Source organism: Girardinichthys multiradiatus, chromosome 22 (genome assembly GCF_021462225.1).
Source record: "Girardinichthys multiradiatus isolate DD_20200921_A chromosome 22, DD_fGirMul_XY1, whole genome shotgun sequence".
Taxonomy (NCBI): Eukaryota; Metazoa; Chordata; class Actinopteri; order Cyprinodontiformes; family Goodeidae; genus Girardinichthys; species Girardinichthys multiradiatus.
The window spans coordinates 27,594,303-27,621,761 of NC_061814.1; the positions used below are offsets into that span (position 1 = coordinate 27,594,303).

Genomic DNA, 27,459 nt, shown 5'->3' on the forward strand with positions numbered 1-27,459 from the left:
GAAAAAAAAAAACTGTAAATAAAAAAAATAATCATGTACTTCTTACGGTTTTATTTAAACTAACCTGTGACTAAATCTTAACCTAAATTATTTATTTCTTTAACAGTGTAACCTTTGGCCATTGATACCTGTGAGTCCTCACTCAGGGTTAATTATGTACATGAATAGACTGCATGACCGCTTTGAATAAGGTGATTGCAACGTGCTCAGTACGGACAGCCATGGCTTCTGATGAACCTAAAGCAAAGAAACTTAAACTTTCCGAGGATGAGAAGACAGAGTCTCCGAATAAAAAGGCTGCTACTGAACTAAGGTGACTAAAATCGGCTGTAATGATGTTTCTGTTCGGAGGGGGAGAGAAAGGGAAACAGCGTTTTCCTGAGTTGTGATTTGTGCGCCAAATCAGATGTATAAAGCGCTACCCTGGGTGCAATAATGTGGCTACTTAAATAACGAGATTATGCATTTAAAGTGTTTCTTGAGCCTGGTATGTTGTTCTTCAACCAGCACGGTGTGTGCAAAGTGTCTTTATCTGGTTATTCTTTAACACAGACAGCAAAGATTTAACCTTAGCCGTCCCTTAGGTGCAGCAGTGAGGATTGTGTTAGCTGGGCCAATATTTAATCTAAATTTAACATGACCGACTTGGCCTGCATGTTTAGGAGCTGCAGAAAGAAATGCTCAGGCCTGATTTCTGGAGACTGTCCGTGCAGGATCCATTCTGTACCAGCCTCCAAAAACAACAAAGGAAAACCGAGCAGTCACGTGGTCTGCATTGAACCATGTCATCATTCTTCTTTTTCCCCCGTTTTGTTGTGGAGAAATCAGATCAGAACCTAATTCATATAAGCACCGATCCTCAGCAAGATCCTCACGGGGAAATGAAGCTTCAAACAGTGCATTAAAATAGACCAGAGGTGTAAGAAACAAGCCAATCATGGGACAGAGGCAGGTCGCTGTGGCCCTTCCTTCCTCAGATGCCTCCAATCAGTCAGTCCCCAGTAGGAGGAGCTGCAGATGCAGGGAGAAGAAATCGATCGGCCCTCACGCTGAGCTCAAATTGTTGTTTTTTTTTTTTTTTCAAAGCTTAGCCTTTTCAGAGCCGTTTTTTTAGGTTGCTCAACAGGTCTGCCAGTGTCTTGTTGGTGCACACAGAGAGAAGAACATCATGTCTGCTGTGAGGTAAGAACATACTGATGGATGTACAACCAGCAGAGCAGATCTGGAGGCAGGCATGGGCTCTGGGTTAGTGTAATTGGCTGCACATGCCCATTTATCATCTCACTGCATACTGTCAGATGTGTGTGTTGGGGGAGATGATAGTAAGGGTGTGGCATCCTTTGGATAGATGTCATTTTCAGATTTAGGTGCCTTTCTTTGTTGCGTTTGTTTTCTGAAAATCATGTCTTCCATTTTCATCAGAGAGGCTTCCAGCAAAATATGGCAGCATATGTTCATATGGAGGGTGCATCTGTCAAAGACGGTCTCCATCTGCAGTTTTCCCACAAACACTGATATATCTTCAGGCTTGCAGAAGTAAAGCAAGTGCATTACAGATCTAACTTTTTAGTTTTACTCATATTCTGATTCCTCCTGGTCTGCTTACTCATAATAATCACAGGGTTTGTAGCTTGTTAGTTATGTATGTTCTCAGAGAGAAGAGGTTGCACCATAACCTTCTTTCTGTAATAGATTATCTAATTGCCAGAGGGGTTTTAGGTGGTGGCGTTATTAGTGACACAAAGAGCAGACGTGCATGCGGTTGTTGGCATCACGAGATCATGATGTTTTCAGGTGGTTAAGCCCTGCGGTTCTGGAAAAATGCAGAAACATGCAATTTACTTCTGTCCTTGGACTGGCTCGCTGCGAGTGTCATAACAAGAGCATGCATGAGTGCCCAGATCCTCACCACGGACCACATCTCCTTTTTTTTATTTGTCTGCATAAACATCAGCTTTTTTTGTGTTATTTCTGCTTTTCTCCTGTCTGAAGTTACAGTTTTCACAAGAGTAGCACTGCACACTCTGTCTTCTTTTTTTCTTTTGCTAAATATGTAAAAAAAAAAAAAAAAAAAGTGTCTCTGTTCGGAGCTTTGCAGATTATTTAAAGATTTAAATAATTATATTTATTGAAAATATATAATTAGTGTATGTATGTATGTAATAAAAATAAAGATGTTTATTTAGGAAAATGTTTAAATCATTATATTTCAGTTAAAGATACACGTATAATGTATAATTATTATGGAAATATAAATACGCCTAACTGTAAAGAATAATTAAAATAATCATTGATCAAGTCATAAATATTTACAATTAATTCATATATATATAATGTGTTACAAATGAATGCATTTAAGCTGTATTTTAATGAAGCAATTGAATAAATATATTTAAATGATTTAATGATTACTTTTCTACATATTAATAGTATTATTTTTAGATTTGTTAGATTATTTATTAAGCTTTCTTACTGTCTGAGAAGCCTTACAGTTGGTTAATTAGCAGCGTTAAACTAAAAGCAAGTTTCTGTTTCTAACATTCAGTTTTTCTTCCAGCCCTAATTTACTCTTTGGGATGGGAAACCCCTTACTCGACATCTCTGCTGTTGTGGATAAAGACTTCTTGGACAAGTAAGTTCCAGGAACAAAACAATAAAAACATTTTTAACATAGATGGCTTTTGGCTTTTTCGCTTTGTTTTTCTGACATTAACACATGTACTGATTTGTTGCATATGTTCTAAATAAGCAAAAGTACGCAACGAGCAAAACCAGATCAATTCATATCCGGCACTTTGTTATCAGTGAGGTCACAGGGAGATTATAGAGGGAAGACATTCATTGAGCCTTGTGGATCAATAAGGAAGGAAGCCAAAAAGTACAGAAAAAGACCGCTGATCCATTGCTTTAATGCATGCTGAAAATAAATTAACTGCCTCCGTGGCTCTTTATTTTGGTACAGTATCCCTGCAGAATGAAATACTCTTATCGGTCCTACAGTAATCCAGAGAATCATCTGAATCTTGAATTTGCCCCAAGGTATTGTTCCCTGCTCTGTCTGAGAGCTCTCCGTCTCCAGTGGACCAGATTTAAAAGGCCAAAGAGCTGCTTGGGTTTCCAGCTCAGTGTCCACTCAGAAGCCCTTTGTGTAAACTCCTGGATTAGAGCTGAAACCTGCCCTTTAATCCTTAGCAAACCTTTGTTTTTCTTTCAAGGAAATTGCTCTCTGATTAGCACATTGAGTGTACAGGAATTTCTCAGAGATTTATCTACTGTGTGATATGAATACTATTGGAAATGGCTTTTTTTTTTGCAATCTCGTGTAACTAATACCAGCTTCCCTTTTCTCCTGTTTTTAATCTTTCACAGGTACTCTCTGAAGCCCAATGATCAGATCCTGGCTGAGGACAAGCACAAAGCACTGTTCGTACCTCCGGTGTTGCAACATTTAGTGTAGAATACATGTTATATTAGCACCATCACACATGTGGACGTGTGTCAGGGTTTGGGTGTTTTTGCACAGTGAGAAAAATGCGTCCGAATATATCCCGGGTTTGCACCTCTCTGTTCTGGAGGGGTCCAGCCAAAACAGGCACGCACAGGAAAGCTGCAACTATTGACCCCTGCTCCTGCACAGATGGCCAATGGCAGCACAGCGAACTGCGCAGAGTGAGCCGGGCTCGTCCAATAACAGACCGGGACACTTCACCTCCCCAGTCCCGCTGAGATCAGAGCCAGAAAGCAAACATTTAACAGCAGGAGATAAGAGACAGTGTGTTCATACTGATCTGGACTGAGTCTGCCTCTTTTTTGAAATCCTGCTGATAAACTTTTAAGTTTTAATCTTGCTTTTGAGGATATGTGGTTAAAAATGAACTCTCTTCATTTTATGTATCTGTAGAGCAGAAGCTCTCATTGCCTGCGGTTAGAAACTTGCTTATTTACCTTGTCAGACTCTCTCATAATGATCCCTCAAAGAAACATCTCAGTGACACAACTAACAGACAACTAAATGTTTTTTTCCCCTCTCCTTCATTGCTCCACCTTCTCTGACCACTCACTTCCTCTCAGGACCCTTACGAGCAGTGGGCCTGTTGCGGTTCCTAATAATATATCTAAAAGCACACACTTTGTAGCACGAAAGCAACTGTTCCCCCATAGCTCTGATAGATGGAAAGAAATATTAAATTAAATGGGCTTTAGCCCAAAAGGAGAAACAAGAAATCCCGGCTGCATTGCATTACGTAACGGACATAAACGCCTTGTTTGTATAATCAGTGGTCAGTCAGTCTTAATACTAGGGATGCACCGATCCCAGTTTTACTGGTCGATACCAATCATCCCTTTTTCTTGGAAGTCTGATCGGCCCATTCTGATTTCTCTCTGAGGGTTGTAACTTATAGCCAAGCTCATGTCTGTTAGTTCAACAGTTAAATGTGACGGACATCAACTATAAAAGGAGAAAAAGGTGCAGCAGGTTCCCTGATAGATGTAGAAGTACTGAATCTAGTAGAAAACAAAGGGATTAGAAGATAATCTCCATTAATGAGTCAAAGCATTGTCTCTAACCTTCATCTGATTTTTAATAAGAGAACAAAGTGAACATGCAGCATTTAGAGATTTTTCAGTATTAAAATGTTTAAATTTACACAAACATCTTGATGTTATTACAGTTCTACTGCTGTGGATGAATAAATTACGATTTTTCTTCTCTGTGTAGATTTGAGGAGCTTGTAAAGAAATTCAAAGTAGAGTATCACGCTGGAGGAGCCACCCAGAACTCTGTTAAGATCGCTCAGGTCAGTCACACACACTCGGATGCCGCGAATGTTTGTCTCTGTGGGAAGACTTGATGTGCCGATGTTAATCTAAGCTGTTGCGACGATCCGCAGTGGATGATCCAGGAGCCCCATAATGTCGGCACGTTCTTCGGCTGCATTGGGAAAGATAAGTTTGGAGAGATCCTCAAGCAGAAGGCAGAGGAGGCCCACGTGGACGCTCATTACTACGAGCAGGACGAAGAGCGCACGGGGACGTGTGCTGCTTGCATCACTGGAGACAACAGGTGGGCGATTAAAAGAAGAGTTGTAAAGTGTGTGAATAACAAATCTCTAATTATATTGTTTCCATCTCCCAGGTCTCTGGTAGCTAACCTAGCTGCTGCTAACTGTTATAAAAAGGAGATGCATTTAGACTTGGAAGAAAACTGGGAGCTGGTGCAAAAAGCTAAAGTCTACTATATTGCTGTGAGTAGTTCACCCTAAAGTCCTTATTACCAACAGTGGGGGGCAGGGGGGGTCAAACCTTCAGAATTAGGTCACTTTTTGCTAGGCGAGAGGTGAACTGAATGGAGAGTGAAGGCACATGTCCACCATGGGTTCCAGAACCCATTTTCTCTAGAAGCTAACTTCTGGTCTACTGCGGCTGTTTTTTGAGTGCATTTTGACTGTCGGGGTCTGGAAGACGGGCCATTTATCTGGATTACGCCCGGTGACTCTGAGCGGGGCCTTGTCTTGTAGGAGTACAGGAGGACAGAATGAATTAAAAGCTGTGAAATCCAACTAACACAGCCTTAATCTCAGATAGCTTCACAGCGTTTATGTTTTAAAAGCCTCAGACTGCTAATCCAAACAGCGTGGAAATGGTAGGTTGTGTTCATTTTAAATTATCCCTGGAAAAAAAAACAGCTTCAATTAGGATTACAATCTAAATACATTATGTATGACTCTCTCATGGCGGTAAAGCTCTGAAACAGAATTAAAGCCAGTTTTTCCTCGGAGGTAGTTTGTAATAATCCACATATCTTTAACAGTTAAAGCCAGGAAGATGTGTCTCTGAGGAATAGTAACCACACACATGCAGCAGCTGCAGAGCTTCTGCTCCATTTCCAACCTAAAATTAGCGAATCATCAGCAATGCTGAACAACTGTGATTGGTTTCATCTATCTGTGTGGATAAATGCTCTGAAATATTTTCACTTAACCAGTTAGAATCTCTTTAAATGATTTTAATGAGAGGTTATCTCTCTCTGTATACCTGAAGGCGATGAAAGCTGAGCTCCGTGCTCCTTTTAATTTAATGTTTCCACTAAGGTTGGCGGATTTGATCAGAATATTTGAATATCAAAGATTCAAAACACCACAGTATTTAGCATGGAGGTTGGGCTTTAATTGTTCTCAAACAAAAATACAGAACTCCTGTCATGTCATTGAAAGATACCAAAAAATACATAAATTACTGCACAGGAGGATGAGCTGAGGAGTCACTGAAATAAAATTCAACCAAAGAGAAATAATTAGCAACCTCCCACCATGAAGCTTCATCTTCAGGTTGCGTTTACAAAGTCCTGCCTCCCTGCCGGTGCTGTTGTCGTGCTTTTGTCTGATTTGGTCCTGGTTGACTTTTCTGTAAGTGATTCATTAGTTGCTCTGGATGTCAGGCCTGTCTTAATAACGGTATGATTTCCAGGGTTTCTTCCTGACCGTGTCGTTGGAGTCTATCCTGAAAGTGGCGAAGCACGCGTCTGAACACAACAAGTTATTCTGCATGAACCTTTCTGCACCCTTCATCTGCCAGTTCTTCAAGGACAACCTCATGCAGGTTATGCCTTACATTGACGTGTTATTTGGCAATGAGACGGTAAGACGGAGACCCCCCCCATCAACATATTTCTCTGTTGTACTTGATATAAACCAGAAAGTTGATTATTTGTGCTAAATATTTGCTTATCCAGGAGGCAGCTGCTTTTGGTAAAGAACAAGACTTTGAGGTGAGTTGACATCCTTCTGAGAGAAGCTGCATTTTTCTTGTATTTCACGCATCCTTCAACAGGTTCTCTTAAGGTGTGGTTTTCTTTGATTTTTTTCTTAGACTAAAGACATTAAGGAGGTTGCCAGGAAAGCCCAGGTGTTGCCCAAAGTCAACTCAAAGAGACAGAGAATTGTTGTGTTTACTCAGGGAAAGGATGAAACCATCATGGCCCTGGGTTAGAGATCCTTTCTATTCATGTCTTTGTCTTAAGCCTAATCTCCACTTTAAGGTTTCCAGTCTAAATCCCTTTCCTTGTCTGCTCAGGTGATAAGATTGAGACATTCCCTGTTCTGAAGATTGACCCGAAGGACATTGTTGATACAAACGGGGCAGGCGACGCTTTTGTTGGAGGTGAGAATATTTAACTTTGTGTATCTCTTGTTTTATCTCTGTGTTCATCGTAACAGAGTGTCCTTTGGGTGCTGCAGGCTTCCTGTCTGGGCTTGTCCAGGAGAAACCTCTGGATCAGTGCGTTAGGGCAGCACATTACTCTGCAAATGTCATCATCAGACGGGCAGGTTGCACCTTCCCAGAAAAGCCTGACTTCAAATGAGGAACACCGGAATGTTTTTCCTTCGGCCTGAAAACCTCATAACCCACACTGCCTCCACACCTCAGATGTTTGTTCCCTGTTTTTTCCCTTCTTTTTTTTTTATTGGTCACTTAATCTTCGAAATTCTTTTTAAACTGTCTGCATATCTTTACTTGCCTATTTATGGTATGCCTCTATCCGGTTTGTCCTCAAGAGGTCAGTAGAGGATCATGCATCCAGATCAGGGGGTGTTTTGTATTTGTGGCTGATGATTAAGGAATCATTGTTGCAAGGTATTGGTTTGATTTATGTAAAAAATGCAAAAGCTTTTTCTCTTGGAGTCCCACCTCCAGCGTCTAGCTGCACAGACACCTCTCAGACTTTCCTACAAGCGCTCTTGTTGACGTCTCTCGAGTCTGGCATTGCTGCCTCTTCCAGAGACGGAGCACAAGCACAAATGAGGACTGCAGAGCAAAACATCACTATGGAGACCTATGGAGGTTTTTGAAGATGCAGCCCTAAAAACGTTCAGCAGCAATTTTAGATCAGTGTTTAATGTGCTTTAATAGAGCAGTTTAGAAACCAAATGTTTTTGTTGTTTTTAAATGTGAGTCATGTCAAAGCCTACATCCAGTTCATCCTGTTCTAACGTGTGTGTTTAACTCTGTCAGCGGGGTTTGAGGTGAGCTGTGGGCCTTTTGTTGGGTGAGCGGAGCTCTGGTCCTGGACCATGAAGCAGGATCATTGGTTTTGAGTCTCTCTGAGTGGTGCTTTAATGGTGCCACCACTATGTGCCATGATGCGGGTGGTGCGTTCAGTGTTATGATTAACCCTATTAATTAAATTTGATTAAATTGTAATAAGTTTAGAATTATATATATATATTTTTTTTCTAATCACTATTTTGATACTTCTGGGCATGTTCCCAGCTATTTGACTCAATTTAGCTAGAAAAACAAAAGATGGCCAGAATTTGTCTAATCTACTTTATATCACGGGCCTTAGATGTGTTCAGAAGATGTGTTTGTATGGAGCAAAGCTTGAAGCTACAGCCGTGTCTGGTAAATTGTGGCTCATGAGGGTGTAAATTTGTTTAGAAAAGGTTTAAGTTGTTGGACGTTATCTCAGTGGGCATTGAAATGAACACCATCTGTTCAGTTATCTCTTTAAATAGTCAACAGTGTCAGGAATTATAAAGAGAGGGTTTTATTTAATCAGGTTAGCTGCAGTTGTCAGAGGTAAAACTTCTGCTACAAAAATAGATGGGGTGGATATTCATGGGGGAAAAACTAGGGTAATTTTAATTATTGTGGGGCCAAAACGTTTATAGACATCTACTTAAAAAAAATTTGTGTGAAGTTGTGATCCGTGTAACACAGTTTTCCAGTTGAACGGCTCCGGTTATTGACACAGTCGATAAATTCTCAATTACCTAGAATAAAAGTGTGGTTTCTGAATAATGCAGAAGGTGTTTTAAAATTTACCTGCTTAAAATGTTTCACCGTTTGATGGGCTTTTTTTCTATGTATGTCCAGATACACCAAAAAGCCTTATGTGACCTTTTCTTCCTAGTCTCAGTGATACTCGAGTTACGCATAACTGTGGGACACTACGATATTTGAAAATTAATAATAAAATAAATACCAATTTTGCTTTTTGTGTTTTTTTTGTTTTGTTTTTTTATTTAAACTGTTCTAAGATCATTCTAACAGGATTCTAAATTGAAAGGTGAACACTTTTTATTGAATAAAGTAAAATTAGGAGCATTACTCATTAATACATAGATATCTACATACTATGAGAACTAACAATGAGTTGATGGCATCATATAATCTTAAATTCAGTCAGTCAGTCATTTTCTACTGCTTAATCCATACTGGGTCACGGGGAGCTGGTGCCTATCTCCAGCAGTCTATGGGCAAGAGGCTGGGTACACCCTGGACAGGTCGCCAGTCCATCGCAGGGCAACACACAACCATACACACTCATTCATTCACCTAAGGACAATTTAGAGAGATCAATTAACCTAACAGGCATGTATTTGGACTGTGGGAGGAAGCCGGAGTACCCGGTGAGAATCCACACATGCACAGGGAGAACATGCAAACTCCATGCAGAAAGACCCCCGGCTGGGAATCTAACCCAGGACCTTCTTGCTGCAAGGCAATAGTGCGACAACTGTACCACCGTGCAGCCCAATCTAAAATTTATCCTATATTTATCTTTTACCTGAGGTTACAACAAAAAGAAATGAAAAATAAGACTTATCTGTCTGTTGCACTGCATTGTTGACCGATTCAGAACAACATAAATGAGCAGCAAAGGTATTTATGTATCGCTTTGGTTATTTATTGATTCCAGGCATCTTTTTGTGAGAAGCTGGTTTTAATGACTTTCCTTTTTTTTGATAAGAATATATTCTTTTAACTAAGACTGGATGCATGCTGTCATTTCTTTAATTCAGTTCATTTTAAATTAATTCAAATATAGGTACAGTTAACACCAAATGTTTTCTCAAGGCACATCAATTCAAATTCAATTAAAAAATGCTTTATTAATCCCAAAGGGAAATTAAACGTTGTAGCTCATTATGAGGGTTTCTTCACAGAGCCGTTGTAGATGCTGATGGCTGTGGGCAGGAAGGATCTCCTGTAGCGCTCCGTCTTACAGCAAATGTGAAGAAGCGTCTGACTGAAGACACTCTGTTGTTGTAGGACAGTCTCATGAAGAGGATGCTCAGGGTCTCCATAATGTTCTTCATTTTATGAAGAATCCTTCTTTGCACAATGATCTCCAGAGGAGTCCCCAGAACAGAGCTAGCTTTCTTTATCAGCTTGTTGAGCTTTTTTAAGTCCCTGGCTCTGATGCTGCTTCTCCAGCAGATGATGGCAGAAGAGATCACACTCTCCACAACAGACTTATAGAAGATATGCAGCATCTTGCTGCAAACACCAAAGGACCTAAGCTTCCTCAAGAAGTACAGTCTGCTCTGTCCCTTCTTGTAGATGGCTTCACAGTTGCATCTCCACTCTAGTCTGTTGTCCAGGTGAACACCGAGGTATTTATACTCACTCTTCCACCACCTCCACTTCTTCTCCCATGATGGAAATAGTTTTTGACTTATTCCTGTTTCTCTTAAAATCTACAATCATCTCCTTTGTTCCACCCCACGACTGCAGAATCATCCGAGTATTTCTGCAGATGACAGGAGTCTGTCTTGTACTGGAAGTCTGAGGTGTACAGAGTGAAAAGGAATGGTGAGAGTACAGTCCCCTGTGGTTCTGTGCTGCTGACTACCTGGTTAGACTCACAACCCTTCAGTCTCACAAACTGTGGTCTGTTTGTCAGGTAGTCTTTGATCCAGGAGATTGTTGAGGCCTCCACCTGAGTCTTCTGGAGTTTCAGACAAAGAAAATCAGGTTGGATTGTATTAAATGCACTGGAGAAATCAAAGAACATGATCCTCACAGTGCTGCTGGCTTTGTCCAGATGACTGGGTTTGAAGAAGCAGGTGTATGATGGCATCTTCAACTCCAACTCCACAGCAATAAGCAAACTGAAGGGGGTCCTGATGGTTTACTGTTTGCTTACTCAGGTGGGCCAACAGGAGTCTCTCTAGGTCCTTCATGATGTGAGATGTCAGGGCAACAGGTCTATAGTCATTGAGGACTGATGGGTGAGTTTTCTTTGGTACCGGAACAAGACAGGAGGTCTTCCACAACACCGGAACCTTCTTCTGGGCCAGGCTAAGGTTGAAGAGGCACTGCAGAATCCCACAGAGCTGCTCTGCACAGCCCTTCGGGACTCTAGGGCTGACATGATCTGGACCTGCAGCCTTATTCCAATTCAGTCGCTCCAGTTGCATCTTCACCTGACTGTTTAAGACACACAGGTGGAAGGGGGTGGCAAAGGAAGCATCAGCATCTTCTGATATGGTTGAAGGCAAACATGTAGAAGCAGAAGGGTCTAGGGCTGGACAACCAGGTCTAGCTTATGTCCAGTTAAAAAGGTCCAGATTCAATCCAAAGCAATCATGTAGTCAGACCAAAATACTTTCACACACAGTCCAATTTATTAACAGTCAAATTCAGTTGATCATTTAAAGCCCGCTGTCAACAACATAAGAAACCGAGCTGACTGCATCAAGTCGTTGACTTTAAAGCAATCCTTCCTTCTAAGAAACCATGTGGCGACAGTGGAAAGGAACCTCTTATTTGTAAAAGGGTCCGTATGATTGAATAAAGAACAGAAAGAAGACTCAGCTAAACACAGAAAGCACTTATCCAGCAGTACTTTCTATATGAAAGAAAAACAAGGAAAGTTCCACCGCAGTAATTGCACCGTTAAAGATTCTGAAAACCATTTATAGTTTTAATAATATAGTGAATAGTCCTGTTTGCTGTCTTAAAGGAGCAGATCAGTGGTGTGGCCCTATGACACTGACATATGCAGATCTGTAACATAGCCTGTGGTCAGTATGAAAATATGCAAGCTGATGTTAAAGTTCACTTCTCTCTGCAGTGCCGCCCATATGACTGAGATCTCTGACATGTAGCTTAAACGTGATTTCATGTTGTATTAGTGTTGTGGGGTGTGTTTGTCACCAGTGAGTGTATGATTACAGAGTTATAAAAGGAACGAAGCGGCAGAAGTTGGAGCAAGCACTGAAGGGGAAATGTTTTTACTGCTATAAAGTGAGGTAAGTCTAAGTGATTTATATTGGAAACACATTGGACTGTGAAGGTTTTAGGTTTTTGTCAACTCTCGCTAAGTTTTTTGCACACTGACTTGCACAGACTGTACTTAGATAGTGCTCACTGTGTGTATCTCTGTACAGTATGTCTCTTCGTGATCCCCCGTATGAACCCCCCTCCGTCTCTGAGCTCCAGGAATTCTTATTGGCGGACAGACGACCAACTGGTCACGTCAATCAAGTCTGGCCTAACATTTACATAGGCAACGAGTAGGTTGACACCCATCAACATGCACGCACATGTGTGTACAGTAAGGTCATGCATCCTTACTACAGAGGTGAACCTGTGATCCTGTTTCAGGGTGGCAGCTCGTGACAGAGGAGTTCTTCATAGTCTGGGCATTACGCACATTGTAAATGCTGCTCATGGTCCCACGAACCCCAGCAACGTCCCCTGCTTTTACGTAAACACTGGCTCACGTTTCTACAGAGACATGACTGTGGATTATTATGGGGTGGAGGCTGACGATGCGACAGATTTCATCCTCAGTCCTTACTTCTATCCAACAGCGCGATACATCAGAGCTGCACTGGCCTTGGGAGGCAAGTCAGCACACTGAGTGTTGCACAGCATGTAAAAACCAGTTTACTTTCTTAGTTAAAGTTTGGTGCGCGTCTAGATTGCCACATACATTATGATCCATACACAGTATTTTAGAATCAAAGTTAGAAAACTGTTGACATTAGTTGCTTTGGATCTGGGTTTACAATGGCATACAGGTCCTTCTCAAAATATTATCATATTGTGATAAAGTTCATTATTTTCCATAATGTCATGATGAAAATTTAACATTCATATATTTTAGATTCATTGCACACTAACTGAAATATTTCAGGTCTTTTATTGTCTTAATACGGATGATTTTGTCATACAGCTCATGAAAACCCAAAATTCCTATCTCACAAAATTAGCATATCATTAAAAGGGTCTCTAAACGAGCTATGAACCTAATCATCTGAATCAACGAGTTAACTCTAAACACCTGCAAAAGATTCCTGAGGCCTTTAAAACTCCCAGCCTGGTTCATCACTCAAAACCCCAATCATGGGTAAGACTGCCGACCTGACTGCTGTCCAGAAGGCCACTATTGACACCCTCAAGCAAGAGGGTAAGACACAGAAAGACATTTCTGAACGAATAGGCTGTTCCCAGAGTGCTGTATCAAGGCACCTCAGTGGGAAGTCTGTGGGAAGGAAAATGTGTGGCAGAAAACGCTGCACAACGAGAAGAGGTGACCGGACCCTGAGGAAGATTGTGGAGAAGGGCCGATTCCAGACCTTGGGGGACCTGCGGAAGCAGTGGACTGAGTCTGGAGTAGAAACATCCAGAGCCACCGTGCACAGGCGTGTGCAGGAAATGGGCTACAGGTGCCGCATTCCCCAGGTCAAGCCACTTTTGAACCAGAAACAGCGGCAGAATCGCCTGACCTGGGCTACAGAGAAGCAGCACTGGACTGTTGCTCAGTGGTCCAAAGTACTTTTTTCGGATGAAAGCAAATTCTGCATGTCATTCGGAAATCAAGGTGCCAGAGTCTGGAGGAAGACTGGGGAGAAGGAAATGCCAAAATGCCAAAGTCCAGTGTCAAGTACCCACAGTCAGTGATGGTTTGGGGTGCCGTGTCAGCTGCTGGTGTTGGTCCACTGTGTTTTATCAAGGGCAGGGTCAATGCAGCTAGCTATCAGGAGATTTTGGAGCACTTCATGCTTCCATCTGCTGAAAAGCTTTATGGAGATGAAGATTTCATTTTTCAGCACGACCTGGCACCTGCTCACAGTGCCAAAACCACTGGTAAATGGTTTACTGACCATGGTATCACTGTGCTCAATTGGCCTGCCAACTCTCCTGACCTGAACCCCATAGAGAATCTGTGGGATATTGTGAAGAGAACGTTGAGAGACTCAAGACCCAACACTCTGGATGAGCTAAAGGCCGCTATCGAAGCATCCTGGGCCTCCATAAGACCTCAGCAGTGCCACAGGCTGATTGCCTCCATGCCACGCCGCATTGAAGCAGTCATTTCTGCAAAAGGATTCCCGACCAAGTATTGAGTGCATAACTGTACATGATTATTTGAAGGTTGACGTTTTTTGTATTAAAAACACTTTTCTTTTATTGGTCGGATGAAATAGGCTAATTTTGTGAGATAGGAATTTTGGGTTTTCATGAGCTGTATGTCACAATCATCCGTATTAAGACAATAAAAGATCTGAAATATTTCAGTTAGTGTGCAATAATCTAAAATATATGAATGTTAAATTTTCATCATGACATTATGGAAAATAATGAACTTTATCACAATATGCTAATATTTTGAGAAGGACCTGTATATCCTATCAGCCAAACAACAATCATATCGGTTTGGGGATAAATGTAAATATAACTTCCTTGCGTATATGTGCACACTCTTAAACAATGGCTTATTTTCGTCCTTTAGCCAAAACCATAGTTTGCAGAGATGTTACAAAGGATCAAAAGGGTCCCATTGAACAAAGGGTATCAGTCAGGATAACAGTACAAAAAATTCCATGTATACACCATGCCACAGTAAAGGCAGTCCTCAATAACTAGATAAACTATTGGAGAACAGTGTCATCACAAAAACTGGATATTTCTCCAGTTGATAAAAAGATCAGACTGGAACTGATCAAAGAGTCTGCCAAAAGGTCAACAGTAACACTGAAGAAGCTGCAGGATTTTTCAGTAAGTTCTAGTTGTGTTCCACAGGTCACCAAAATCGCCTGTGTTCTCCATGTGTCATGACTAAGAAGTAGCGTTGTAAACAAAAGCATTTTCTGCCACAGAACACACCCAGGCTAAAATCCTCCAAAACCTCGTGAGAGGAAGTGTGATGGACGAATTGACACAAAAGTTAAACCTTTGGGTGACAATTACAAAAGATTTCATAGGACCGAAACAGAAATGAGCATCACCAGAGGAACCACACCCTCAGTGAATTATGGGGGTTGCTAATACCATTCAGTTTGGATATAAAACCTTCATTTGTCTGCTAGAAAGCTGGAGATTAAGTGGGATTTCATTTGTCAACATCACAGGTGATCCAACCAAACACCAAAATCAACATAAGAAAGATTAATTAGAGGAAAATTAAAGTTGTGGAATGGTCTAGCCAGGTTCAAAACAATAAATAAACATTACCAAGCCAAGATATGATGTGTTAAAAGAGCCCTACACAAGAAAACCATACGCAGACATGTTCAGTCTTAGTTTAAGGGTGTGTACAATCATGCAACCTGGTTACTGCAGCTTTAATCTCACATTTTTTGGATTTGTTTGTTTTCAGTTAAACTGTAAAGGATAAATGTCAGATTAAAGGTGGAAAAAAGTTTTAAATAATTATCACGGTCTCATGTTTACAAACAACAGGGGTTTCTGCATTCTGAGACGGTACCTAATGTTTGTGTACGCATATCTACAGGTGGAAGGTAATAAGTAACATTTGTGTCCCAGGAAGGGTGTTCATACACTGTCTGATGGGTGTGAGCCGCTCTGCAACACTAGTGTTGGCCTTTCTGATGATCGTTGAGGGCCTGCATCTGCAGGAGGCGGTGGTTGCTGTAAGGCAGCACAGAGACATCTGTCCCAACCCAGGCTTCCTAATGCAGCTGCGTTGCCTCGACATGAGTCTAGAGAGAGAGAGGAGAAGAAAAAGACAGGCCCAGGCATTGTAAAGTCACACTCAAACACAAATCAATGAATTAGCATAAACCCAATAAGGCACCAGGACTCACACACATTTGTATTGCTCCAGAGGTTATTTAGCCGAGCAGGGCAAAACACCATCCCTGTCAGAACTGAGGCAAATACTGTGGACCAACAGGAAGCCTGTAGGGTCTATAAATGAAGTGTGGCCAAAACTCTATGTTGGAGATGAGTGAGTAGATCAATCTTTTTCAACATCCTACACTGTGGCAAAAAAATATAGAGTAAAACACATTGAATGTGTCTTGTGTCTGAAGGTCTGTTGCTCGAGATAAAGCCAGACTGTCATCTCTGGGTGTGACTCACGTACTAAACGCTGCAGCAGGTCAACACCGGATCAACACGGGTCAGAAGTTTTACACCGACATTGAAGTGGTGTACCATGGTGTTGAAGCTCCAGACCATCCAGAGTTTAATCTCCACCCTTTTTTCAACTCTGCTGCCCAGTTCATAGACAGCGCTCTGAAGGAAAACGGTCAGTAAAAACAAAATGCATCAGCAGAAGCTGGCTACGAATTACAGTCACATGGGTTCACATGAAAAAGAGTCGAATCATAGAAATAAACTGCCTAAATGTACAATACTGTCACTACATTGAATGTCAATTCATTCTTTTTATCTGTCATGTTTTTTTATATACACAGCTTTCACCATTACCGATTAATGATGATTTAGATCTCTGGAATGCAATCTCTCACTGATGATCACTTAAAGCTGTATACTGTGTATAATATTGATTGTAGAATCAATTTGTAGTTGAACATAGACTGCTAATGTTAGCCAGTCTGGATTGAAATATTGAAATGTAGAGTAAAATTGCATAAAACTTACAGAACACGAAGTAAAATGTAAAATTTAAGAAGCGGCTGTAATTAGCATGTTTCATGGCATTTGGCAGATTTAGTTCAATACAAAAGAATATTTCAGTATGATTAAAATTTTAATGTGCCTCCTTCTAACATTTGTGTGGATTTAATATAAAAAACATTAAATAGTCTCTAAAGGTGTAAAAATTATGGATCTTCAGGACCTGGCGTCATCCATGCTATACAATAACCCTCACACTTACTGCTTGCACCCCTGTTAAAATGTAGAAAAATCCTTAAATGTTTTACTTCAGTAGCATAGTCTCACATGGGATAATTCATTTACACACACATATACATTTAATTTGATCAGACTGATTAACAACTTTGAAGTATGTTTTATAATGATCCTACATGAACCTAATTCTCCCAGCCGCTATGCAAAATAAGAAAACACGGGAGAACATGCAAGTAAGGCTGATGTCTCTTTATAAATCTGAAAAGTAAATAGCCGATAACCTAAACTTGCCATTTTCTACAGTGAGAGCAATAATTAAAAATAAAAACTGGCCGCTGCATGGCTCAGTGGATAGACCAGGTGCCCCAAGCTAATAGTCCTCATTGCAGCTGTTCTGGGTTCGACCTCTGACACGTGGCCTTTACTGCATGTTTTTCCTTTTAAATATCTGCTGAACTGTGGAATAAAAGCCACTTGTTCTCCAAAAACGTTTAAAACAGCTAGAATTGGAACAAACATGGCTGGATGAGGACCAAAGTTTATTTTGCCACCAAGCACAGTAAGAAAGAAGGGAGATAAAAAAAAATATCCTAACCTCATTGTTAGAGAAATGCAGCAAAGCAGTACCTTAAGGTTAAAGAGTCTCCATAGCAACCATCATGGCTGTTTGGTTGGACAGCATTATCTGTCTTACTATCACAAATGTAAATGTATGAACTTTGCAGAGCATTAATCAACATTTAAGGCTGCATTGGTAGCACTGTTGCCTTGCAGCAAGAAGGTCCTGGGTTCAATTCCTGGCCTGGGGTCTTTCTGCATGGAGTTTGCATGTTCTCCCCGTGCATGCGTGGGTTCTCACCGGGTACTCCGGCTTCCTCCCACAGTCCAAAGACATGCCTGTTAGGTTAATTGGTAACTCTAAATTTCCCTTAGGTGTATGAATGAGTGTGTGCATGGTTGTATGTGTGTTGCCCTGCGATGGACTGGCGACCTGTCCAGGGTGTACCCTGCCTCTCGCCCATAGACTGCTGGAGATAGGCACCAGCTACCCCGTGACCCACTATGGAATAAGCGGTAGAAAATGACTGACTGACTAATCAACATTTACCTAGAAGTATGTGCTTTGGTCAGATAAGACCAAGCTTTTCTCCAGACATAGATGTTTCCACTCCAGATGGATTTGGTGTGGCGCTATATAAAACTGAACTGAATTAAAACAAAAGAATGAATCAACAGAAAAGCACAATTTTTAAGTATGGTAGAGGATTTATAATGTTGTGGGCCTTGTAAGAGAGGATGGCATCATTTTGCACATTTTTATTTAAAATCTGGTGGACACAGCCAGAAAACAGAAAATGAGTGATTGGATCTTTCAGCAAGATAATGACCCAAAACATATGACAAAATCACCACAAAATGGTTCACCCAACACAAAATCAACTTTCTTCCATGGCCATATCAGTTCCTAGACTTAAATAATACATTATGAAAATGTTTAAACATCTTTACCAGGGGCTGAAATAAGTGTGGAGGAGACTGTTAGCACAATGTTAGAAAATTGGAGAGAAAATGGCTCTCTACACACCCAGAGGATTCCTACTTAATCTGGAGAAATAGCCTACTGTTGTATAAAAAGACACTTCGCCAAGCCAGAAGAGCTTATTTCTTATCATTAATAGAAGAGAACAAGAATAATCCGAGGTTTCTCTTTAGTACAGTTGCTAAACTTACACAGAGTCATAGCTCTGTTGAGTCATCCATTCATTTAGCTCTCAGCAGTCATGACTTTATGGGATTCTTCTTAAATAAAATTGATTCTATTAAAAATAAAATCTATGACATACTCCCGAAGATGATTACTTCATCCTCAGAAAGTGAGACAACATTGGAAGCAACTGTAGAACTTGATCTCTGTTTGGACTGTTTTGATCCTGTGGAGCTTCCTGAGTTATCAGAAATATTAGCTTCATCTAAACCTTCAACTTGTATGTCAGACCCAATCCCAACCAAATTATTTAAGGAAGTGTTCCCTCTGATTACCAGCCCCATTTTAGGTATGATTAACCTATCCTTAGTAAATGGATATGTACCACAAGATTTTAAGGTAGCTGTAATTAAACCTTTACTTAAGAAACCTTCGCTTGATAGAGATGACTTGAAAAATTACAGACCTATATCCAATCTTCAGAGCTCATCATAGCACTGAAACAGCTCTGCTGAAAGTCACTAATGATATTCTTATGGCCTCAGATAGTGGACTTGTGTCTGTACTGGTTCTGTTAGATCTCAGTGCTGCAGTTGATACAGTCGACCATAATATTCTCTTAGAAAGACTGGAATATGTTGTAGGGATCAGGGGAACAGCGCTAGGCTGGTTTAAATCTTATCTGTCTGACAGATTCCAGTTTGTTCATGTAAATGATAAATCATCTTTAAACTCCAGGGTTAATTGTGGAGTACCACAGGGTTCAGTACTTGGGCCAATTCTCTTTACTATATATATGCTTCCAAAAGGTCAAATTATCAGGCAGCATAGGATACATTTTCACTGTTACGCTGATGATATTCAGCTTTACTTATCCATAAATCCTGATGAGCCCAACCAGTTAGACAGACTACAAGCATGTCTTGAAGACATAAAAACTTGGATGACTTTAAATTTTCTGCTTCTAAATTCAGACAAGACAGAAGTTGTCGTCTTTGGACCGGAGTCTTTAAAAAAGAAACTGCTTAGTCAATCACTTAACCTGGATGGCATTAAATTGACCTCCGATAATAAAGTAAAAAGCTTTGGTGTTATTTTTGACCAGGACATGTCATTTAAATCCCATATTAAACAGGTTTCTAGGATTTCCTTCTTTCATCTCCGGAACATTGCCAAAATTAGGAATATCTTATCCAGGAGTGACGCTGAAAAACTAGTCCATGCATTTGTTACTTCAAGGCTGGACTATTGTAATTCGTTACTATCAGGATGTCCACAAAATGCAGTTAAAAGCCTTCAGCTGATTCAAAATGCTGCAGCAAGATTTCTGATGAAAATTAAAAAGAGAGATCATATTTCTCCTACTTTAGCTTCCCTTCATTGGCTCCCTGTTAAATCCAGAATAGAATTTAAAATTCTCCTCCTCACATATAAAGCCCTTAATGATCTAGCTCCATCATACATCAGAGATCTGATTGTTCCATATGTTCCTAACAGAGCACTTCGTTCTCAGACTGCAGGTTTACTGTTGCTTCCTAGAGTCTCTAGAAGTAGAATGGGAGGCAGATATTTTAGTTATCAGGCTCCTCTCCTGTGGAACCAGCTCCCAGTTTTAGTCCGTGAGGCAGACACCCTGTCTACTTTTAAGGCTAGGCTTAAAACTTTCCTTTTTGATAAAGCTTATAGTTAGAGTGGCTTAGGCTATGTTCCTTATTTTTTACCTCCATCTTCTTCCCTCCCTGTTGGATGGAGTAAGGGGGAATCAGGTTTAGCCTAAACTGGCTCAGTTATGGTTGACGTGCAAACACACCCTCCATTTCTGCTACCTGTATGACCCCTTCTCTTTTCCAATGGTTATGGTCAATCTGACAGGGAGAGGTATCCCGATCCTTGTGGTTTTTAGTATAACAATGGCCATCAGTGGGCTCTCAATGGACAAACTTTATCAGGTTATTATTTTACTTAGTGACCCTACACGTGGCCCGTTCTGGGGTGGCCGGGCTCTGGCTCTCGGTGGTGTGGTCTGGGCGGCCCGGTGCCGTTCCGGACCCTTTGTGGGGTTGCTTTGAGACAACAATGTTGTGAATAAGCGCTATGTAAATAAATAAACTGAAACTGAAACTATCTCTGTAGTTATGCTGCAATAGGCTTAGGCAGCTGGAGGACATAATGATCACTTTCACCCTCTTCGCTACATTCTCACACTACTCTCCAATTTTGCATTATTTGCTGTTATTTCAGTTTTTAACTTTATTTTCTCTTTTCTTTTCTCTTCCTAGAAGCTACACCTGGCCTGACTCTGTGTCTACCTGTGACACCTTTCTGGAGAGGGGAATTGTCCAAGCTTCTGCTGGCAACAGCTTAATGCTCACCTTCTACAGATGATCCACTTGGCCATGTCTTTCAGTGTTTAACCTTTTCTCTCTCCTAGATATAGCTACTGACTGAGCTTTTACTGTAACTAATTATATGTGCTCTCTTTCAGACTCTATCCTTGAAAACTGGCTCAAAGTTTATCTGTTCTTTCTTTCTAGGTGAAATGACTAAAGGAGCTACATCCACTAACATTTACTTTTCCTTCCCATAGAAAGGACTCCTGGATCAGTGCTTCTTTGTTCTCTTTATGTCTCTGCTCTGTTCTCTCAAACCCCGAGTCGGTCGTGGCAGATGGCCGCTCACACTGAGCCTGGTTTTGCTGGAGGTTTCTTCCTGTTAAATGGGAGTTCTTCCTCTCCACTGTCGCTACATGCATGCTCAGTATGAGGGATTGCTGCAAAGTCAACGCCAGTGACTGTCCACTGTCTCTACATGCTCATCCAGGAGGAGTGAATGATGCAAGTCACTGACTGGATGCAATCTGCTGGAATTCCTTAGACAGAAAAACTTTTTATCCAATTTGAATAAATAACCGAATCTGACTGCACTGTTCAATGGTTAGGATTAATTTAAATGTATGTACCTGACTTTTGTGAAGTGCCTTGAGACAACATGTGTTGTAAATTGGCGCTATATAAATAAACTGAATTGAATTGAACTGTGTGCTGGCTATATAAAGATATTAATGTGCAGCCTGGTACCTAAAATCACAAATAATCTTTGTGTAATTGAAAACAGTGAATGTGTATTCTTACTGCAACTGAGTATACTGAATAAAGTATCTTTCAGGGAAAGTTCTTGTTCACTGCGCCATGGGTGTGAGCCGCTCTGGTGCATTGGTTCTGGCCTATCTGATGATCCACCGCGGCCTGACATTAGTGGAAGCCATCATCGCTGTGCGTCTCTGTCGAGACATTGGACCCAACTCTGGATTTCTGGAACAGCTTAGACAGCTCGAGCTAAGCCTTTGTACACAGAGCAGGCAGATTACGGAGGACAGAAATAAAGAAGAAGAAGCTGTTTCTGTGTAATAAGTTTTTACAGGAATCTACAATCTCTCCTTTGACAAATTGGTTTTGTGGGATGTCAGTTTACAAAGATATACCCACTGAACATTTAAGGTTTTCCCCAGAAACAACTGCCAAGTTGTTCCTGGGGAAAACCTTAAATGTTCACGTCACAGATTCTTGACTTCAACATTGATTTAATAAAACAAAAGTAATTTAATACTCATTGTTATTATGCAAGGATCATAATTGTGCTAAATCTCCTTGTAGGTTCAAGGATTGTGTCATATTAAAATATTTGAAAAGTCATAAAGGGCTGGAATGCATTTTTGGATTGTGTGTGAGTGTGTGTGTGTGTGTGTGTTCCTGTCTTGGCATCACAGTGAGAACCATTTTCCCGATTTCACCATCAAATTGAGGACCGTTTGTACCAAAGTGAGGACATTTTGCTGGTCCTCACAACCTATTTTGCTAACGGTTAGGTTTAGGACTAAGGTGTGAATTGAGTTTAGGGTGAGGTTAGGGTTCGGCATGCACTGGTAATGGTTAGGTTTAGGGTTATTGTCAAAGTTAGAGCATAGAAAGAGTTGAAAATGACTGAAAATCAATCGAATTCAGTGGGAGTCAACACATGGTCCTCACTACATATAGCAAAACAAGAGTGTGTGTGTGTGTGTGTGTGTGTGTGTGTGTGTGTGTGTGTATGTTTGGGTGTGTGATGTTATTCAGATCAGGTTTTATAGCCCAGCTGTCTAAAAATATAATCTTAAACAGCCTCGGAGAAACAGCCTTCAGGTTGTTGTTTCTGTCTTTAGTTGTTCAGTGTTGGAAGACATGCTTAGCGACAGATTTAAATAACGTAAGTACTTAATTTCTATTCACATTTTTATGTATCTATTTAATGCATCTGAGTAATCTGAGTACACATAAGCTTTTGTTGTCATCAGGTAAAGCATAAATGAAGGATGATGCTGAGATTATAATACACAGCATCCTGAAAATGTGGTGTATAGTCTACTCTGCGTAAAAAAACATTTTGCTGTAATTACAGCTGCATGTATTTTTGTGTGTTTCTGCTTGTAGTTTTTAAGTCTTGCCCCTGATATTTAGTTGGATTTAGCTCTGGATGTTTCCTGAGCCATTCTAACACACGAATATGCTTTTGATCCAAACCAGTGTTCGTCAAACCACCATCTAGCATGTTTTAGGTGTTTCCCTGCTGCCATCCCTGATGGTATGCTGAGGAGGTAATGCCATAATTTTAATCAGGTGTATGGCCCCAAGGACCAGGATTGAGAGCCACTGACCTAAACCAGAGGTCTTCAACAATGGGGTTGTGACCCCTAGTGGGTCCCTGATCCCTAGTGGCTCCATGTGGGTACTGCAGGAGGGTTGTGAGATCTTTGGTTTTTTAGACCTTTTAATAATTTCTTATTTCAAAGTTATGCCTTTAAATAAATGAATGTGAATCCAACATGTTGTAGCAAACTGATGAATAGAGGCATAAAAATAAAATTATGTATTCCAGTGCAGACTGAAAAACGTTGTAGACCCCTGATCTAAACCTTTTCCTTGGAGCTTGGGATGTATTCTGGAGGTCGTTGCTTGGCCATTAGAAGGTGAATGTCTGTTGTGGGCTCAAGTCTATCTGTCAGGATTGTCCTGTATTAAGCTTCATCCATCTTCCCACCAATTCTTACAAGCTACTCTGAAACAAACATTCAAGGTTTTACAGAAGAGGTGCATTTATATTAGATTGCAAACAGGTGGACTCTATTAATTATGTGGCAATTTGTTGCCACATGTAGGAGTATGAGAGTAAAGGTGGCTGAATACAAATGCATGCCACACTTTTCAGATTTGAATTTGTAAAATTAACTGAAAACCATGTTACAATTATGCACAAACAGAAGAAAATGTGCTTTTTGTTTAGAAAAATGTAGAAAGGATCATGTGTAAAGAATATACTGTACATAGATTAAGGTCAAAACTCAGAAATATGCAGTCTTTCAGGTACAAGGGCATTGCTGGGGAAGTGAAAGATCACTGATATCAAATTGGTACCTGTGAGTTTCATGTTGGTTTTGTTTTAAATATGATACCCTGTGTCCATTTAATGTGCCTCATTGTCTTTTATGACAGGGATGTATGCATTTATGTGGAATAACAGAGGAAAGATGACCTCCCGTGTGCTGAAATCCAGAAGAAGTAATCCATATGCAGCAGTTCAGGTGTACCATGACAGTGACTACATCACACCCGGAACATTAGACCTGGAACAGCTTTTCTGGACCGGCACCACAGCTCAATATACACATGTCAATCAGGTCTGGCCAAGAATTTACATTGGGGATGAGTGAGTTATCTCAGAAAGCTTTGTTTGTATAAATGCACTCATACTATAAATTATTTGAATACAGAGATTGTGCTGAAAGCTAATTTTTGAATGTGTTGTATGAAAACAGGAAAACAGCTCTCGAGCGGCCTAGGCTCAGGGATTTGGGTGTCACTCATGTCCTGAATGCAGCAGAAGGAAAGTGGAACAATGTGCTGACTGGTGCTAATTACTACAGCGACCTGAACATGCAGTATTTTGGTGTGGAAGCTGATGACAAACCCACCTTCAACATCTCCCAGTACTTCTTTGCTGCAGCAGAGTTCATCCATGAGGCCCTCAGCCACCCACAGAGTGAGTTTTGGAGAAGAACCAGATTGGCTATCCTTTTGCAGTACAGAAATAAGTAAACGTTTAGCCCCTGAAGAAGGTGCTTGTAATTTGTTCTTTTGTCTGATGTATCCACCTGTTTTTCAGATAAGGTGCTGGTTCACTGTGTGATGGGCCGAAGCAGGTCAGCCACTCTGGTCTTGGCGTACCTGATGATGAAGAACAGCTTAACTGTAGTGGAAGCTATTGAGCATGTCCGGCAGCACCGCTGCATCCTGCCTAATCATGGCTTCCTGAAACAGCTCAGAGCGCTGGATATCACGCTGCAAGAAGACAAGCTGAGACGGAGAAGAGACATGGAAGACCAAGCATGCAAAACATCAACATAATATACCTCTGTACTTCATTTTCTATGATGTAACCTGTTTAAACATAAATATATATATTTTTAATAATTCTCATGTACTTTTCTTCTTCCTTCACTGTGTTGCAGGTCCAATGACAAGTTCAGAGAAATAGTAAATAAAATTTACCAAAGGATCAAAAATAAAAGTTAATACCAAGTAAAGCAAAATCAATTGTATTAGTTTATTTGCAAATTGGGCGTTATCAGTAGGCATTTTGTTGCATCAAAGCGCAAATAAATATCATAATAAATGAAAAACAAACAATAACGTAACATGTGAAGGACGTTTAATTCACAAATTAAGGCAGCGTAATATATTTGGTCCAAGGCATAAAGTAGAGCACACATAAATACATGTTTAAGCTGATTAATCAGTAGTTTTCAGCATCAATGTGTGGCCAAAATGTGTGTTTGTTTTTTTAAGTTCAATTATTGAGCTTCATGTAGAAATAGATGAGAAGACTTGGGTTGATCTTAACTGTTATTACATAACATCCTGTTGTTGGACCAATAAATTAAAATTACAGATAACAGACAGATTCACAAGGTGATAAAAGTAAAACAAAACTAAATATAGAGACCTTCAATGTCTTCTTTTGATTTACATAAATACACTATTTACAACCACTGCTGATGTCATGAGATAACAAGGACTGAGGAAACAGATACAGAATTATGTCAGAGAACGGGACACAGCATCCTTTTTCTGGTCAGCTCTTCGTCCAGCTTTAGGAGGAGCGTCAGGAAGTTCCGGTTGGGATAAATGGCCCGTTTTTTCACAACATGTCTCAGAGCATCTCTTAGTGAGAAACGATGACTCAGCATGAGGTAGGCTAGGACCAAAGTGGCCGATCGACTCACACCCATGATGCAGTGAACCAACACTTTTCCTATCGGGAAGGATAAAAAAACACAAGGGAAAATTAATTATAAATGAAATTTTTGCTTAAAACTAAGAAAGATATTGAAAGAAGTGTACCATCTTTGCTTTTAAGGCCTTTATGAATGAAGTCGGCAGCAGATTTAAAGTATTGACTGAGGTCAAAGTGGTCTGAATCTTCCGCTGGGATGCCAAAGTAAACACACGTGTTCCCATAAAAGCTCTGGTCACCGATGCTGCCCTGCTTGGAGTGTGCTGCGTTCAGGACATGAGTGATGCTAAACTTATGTAATGTGTTTTTATTCTGTGCAACAGCCCTAAGAATCATACAGAGGACATATATAAAACAGAATTATGTAATTATACCATGCAACAACAATTTAGCAGCACAGACAGTGATATAGGCATTTAATAAGTATTATATGTTGAAGATAGGAGCACCCATTTTTAATAGGTTCAAGCTGATATACAAATTCACTATTTAAAATAGCTGATCAACCTTAAAACTGATTGTAGATGTTATAAATGGCAGCTCTTCGGAAAATGGTACAGTTGCTTATTTAAAACATTTACAGTGCAATTATATTTGCTTTCACATGCAAAAATCTTCCAAATGTTCAAAATTTGAGGTGCTCCACTAGCCTATACTAGACTATACAACAATGATAAAAGTTGAAATAAACAGCTTGATTATGTATTGTTTCTGCTTTCAAACACAATACACTCACACATTTCCTATGTACAAGTTGGGCCAGACTTCATCCACAGGCGTGAGCTCCAGTGTGCAGGAGTCCAAGATGAGCTCAAGTTCTTTAATGACCACCAGGTTCTGCCGCTGGCTGTTCCTCGACATTCTTCCTGTGCACAGAGTCCGACTTTGAGCAGACGCCTGTGCTGCCCCTGCTACCACAGCCCACCGCCCCTTCATCAGCTTGGTGACAGGCATGAGCAGCTGGTTGATTTATTGGGTGGCACCCAGCCCTGCTCCAAAATTAGCCCGGTGTTTTCAGAGTGTTCTTTCTGGCAGGATATTGGAGTTATTTAATGTTGCTGGAGGATTGATTGGTCTGTTCACATGTGATTCTCTCGCTCTCTCTCTCTACCTTTCTCTCAACATTAGGGTCAAATGAAAAGTAAAGTTCACAAATGCAGATCGTGATCCAGCTGTAAAGATCTGTGGGGCTTTGGTTTAGATAGCAACATTGGTTATTTTGTATTGAGTTCATGTTTAAATTTTTTATGTTTTTGGTGTTCATGTTCAGTTTACGGATTATTTTCGGACATGTGTTTCCTTGTTGTTTAGACACCTGCTAATTTTCTCTCAGCTTTTTCTCCCAGTAATTAGACTCCCATGTTCTGCATTCCAGTAATCATCTCCTCCTGTATTTAAGCCTCTCCGTTCAGTCACTTCTTAGTCAGATCCATGTTTGCTGTTATCTATGGCTCAACAGTTTGCTCCCTAGTGTTTCGCTTCATACTTCCTGTTGTTTGTTGTAAGTCCCTCTTCTATTCTAATAAACATCCAGTTAACAATGGTTCTGCCTGCCTCCTGCCTGTGTT

At 40.5% G+C, this 27,459-nt stretch overlaps 3 protein-coding genes across 5 annotated transcripts; 2 read left to right on the forward strand and 1 right to left on the reverse strand.

The window, feature by feature from the left end:
- Nucleotides 1–155: 155 nt before the first annotated feature.
- LOC124859238 (adenosine kinase-like) lies at nt 156–8,994 on the forward strand. 2 transcript variants are annotated; one of them, XM_047351903.1, is made up of 11 exons: nt 156–313; nt 2,558–2,632; nt 3,370–3,423; nt 4,721–4,799; nt 4,893–5,065; nt 5,138–5,246; nt 6,469–6,639; nt 6,734–6,769; nt 6,871–6,985; nt 7,075–7,161; nt 7,239–8,994. In XM_047351903.1, the coding sequence occupies exons 1-11, from the start codon at nt 174–176 to the stop codon at nt 7,361–7,363; spliced, it is 1,164 nt and encodes a 387-aa protein (XP_047207859.1). In that variant the 5' UTR covers nt 156–173; the 3' UTR covers nt 7,364–8,994. The 2 variants fall into 2 exon arrangements, with proteins under 2 accessions (XP_047207859.1, XP_047207860.1); XM_047351904.1 differs by lacking the exon at nt 156–313 and adding an exon at nt 1,018–1,182.
- A 6,553-nt stretch (nt 8,995–15,547) lies between these two features.
- LOC124858750 (dual specificity phosphatase 29-like) lies at nt 15,548–25,182 on the forward strand. 2 transcript variants are annotated; one of them, XM_047350945.1, is made up of 6 exons: nt 15,548–15,781; nt 15,866–15,988; nt 16,074–16,291; nt 24,091–24,304; nt 24,414–24,637; nt 24,761–25,182. In XM_047350945.1, the coding sequence occupies exons 1-6, from the start codon at nt 15,588–15,590 to the stop codon at nt 25,000–25,002; spliced, it is 1,215 nt and encodes a 404-aa protein (XP_047206901.1). In that variant the 5' UTR covers nt 15,548–15,587; the 3' UTR covers nt 25,003–25,182. The 2 variants fall into 2 exon arrangements, with proteins under 2 accessions (XP_047206901.1, XP_047206902.1); XM_047350946.1 differs by lacking the exons at nt 15,548–15,781; nt 15,866–15,988; nt 16,074–16,291 and adding an exon at nt 22,692–22,807 and having other exon boundaries at nt 24,761–25,163.
- A 107-nt stretch (nt 25,183–25,289) lies between these two features.
- On the reverse strand, nt 25,290–27,438 carry LOC124858751 (dual specificity protein phosphatase 13-like). Its single transcript, XM_047350947.1, has 3 exons — nt 26,628–27,438; nt 25,999–26,216; nt 25,290–25,909 (listed from the first exon to the last, which is right to left on the reverse strand). Exons 1-3 carry the CDS (start codon nt 26,843–26,845, stop codon nt 25,698–25,700), a joined length of 648 nt encoding a protein of 215 aa, XP_047206903.1. The 5' UTR covers nt 26,846–27,438; the 3' UTR covers nt 25,290–25,697.
- Nucleotides 27,439–27,459: the final 21 nt, after the last annotated feature.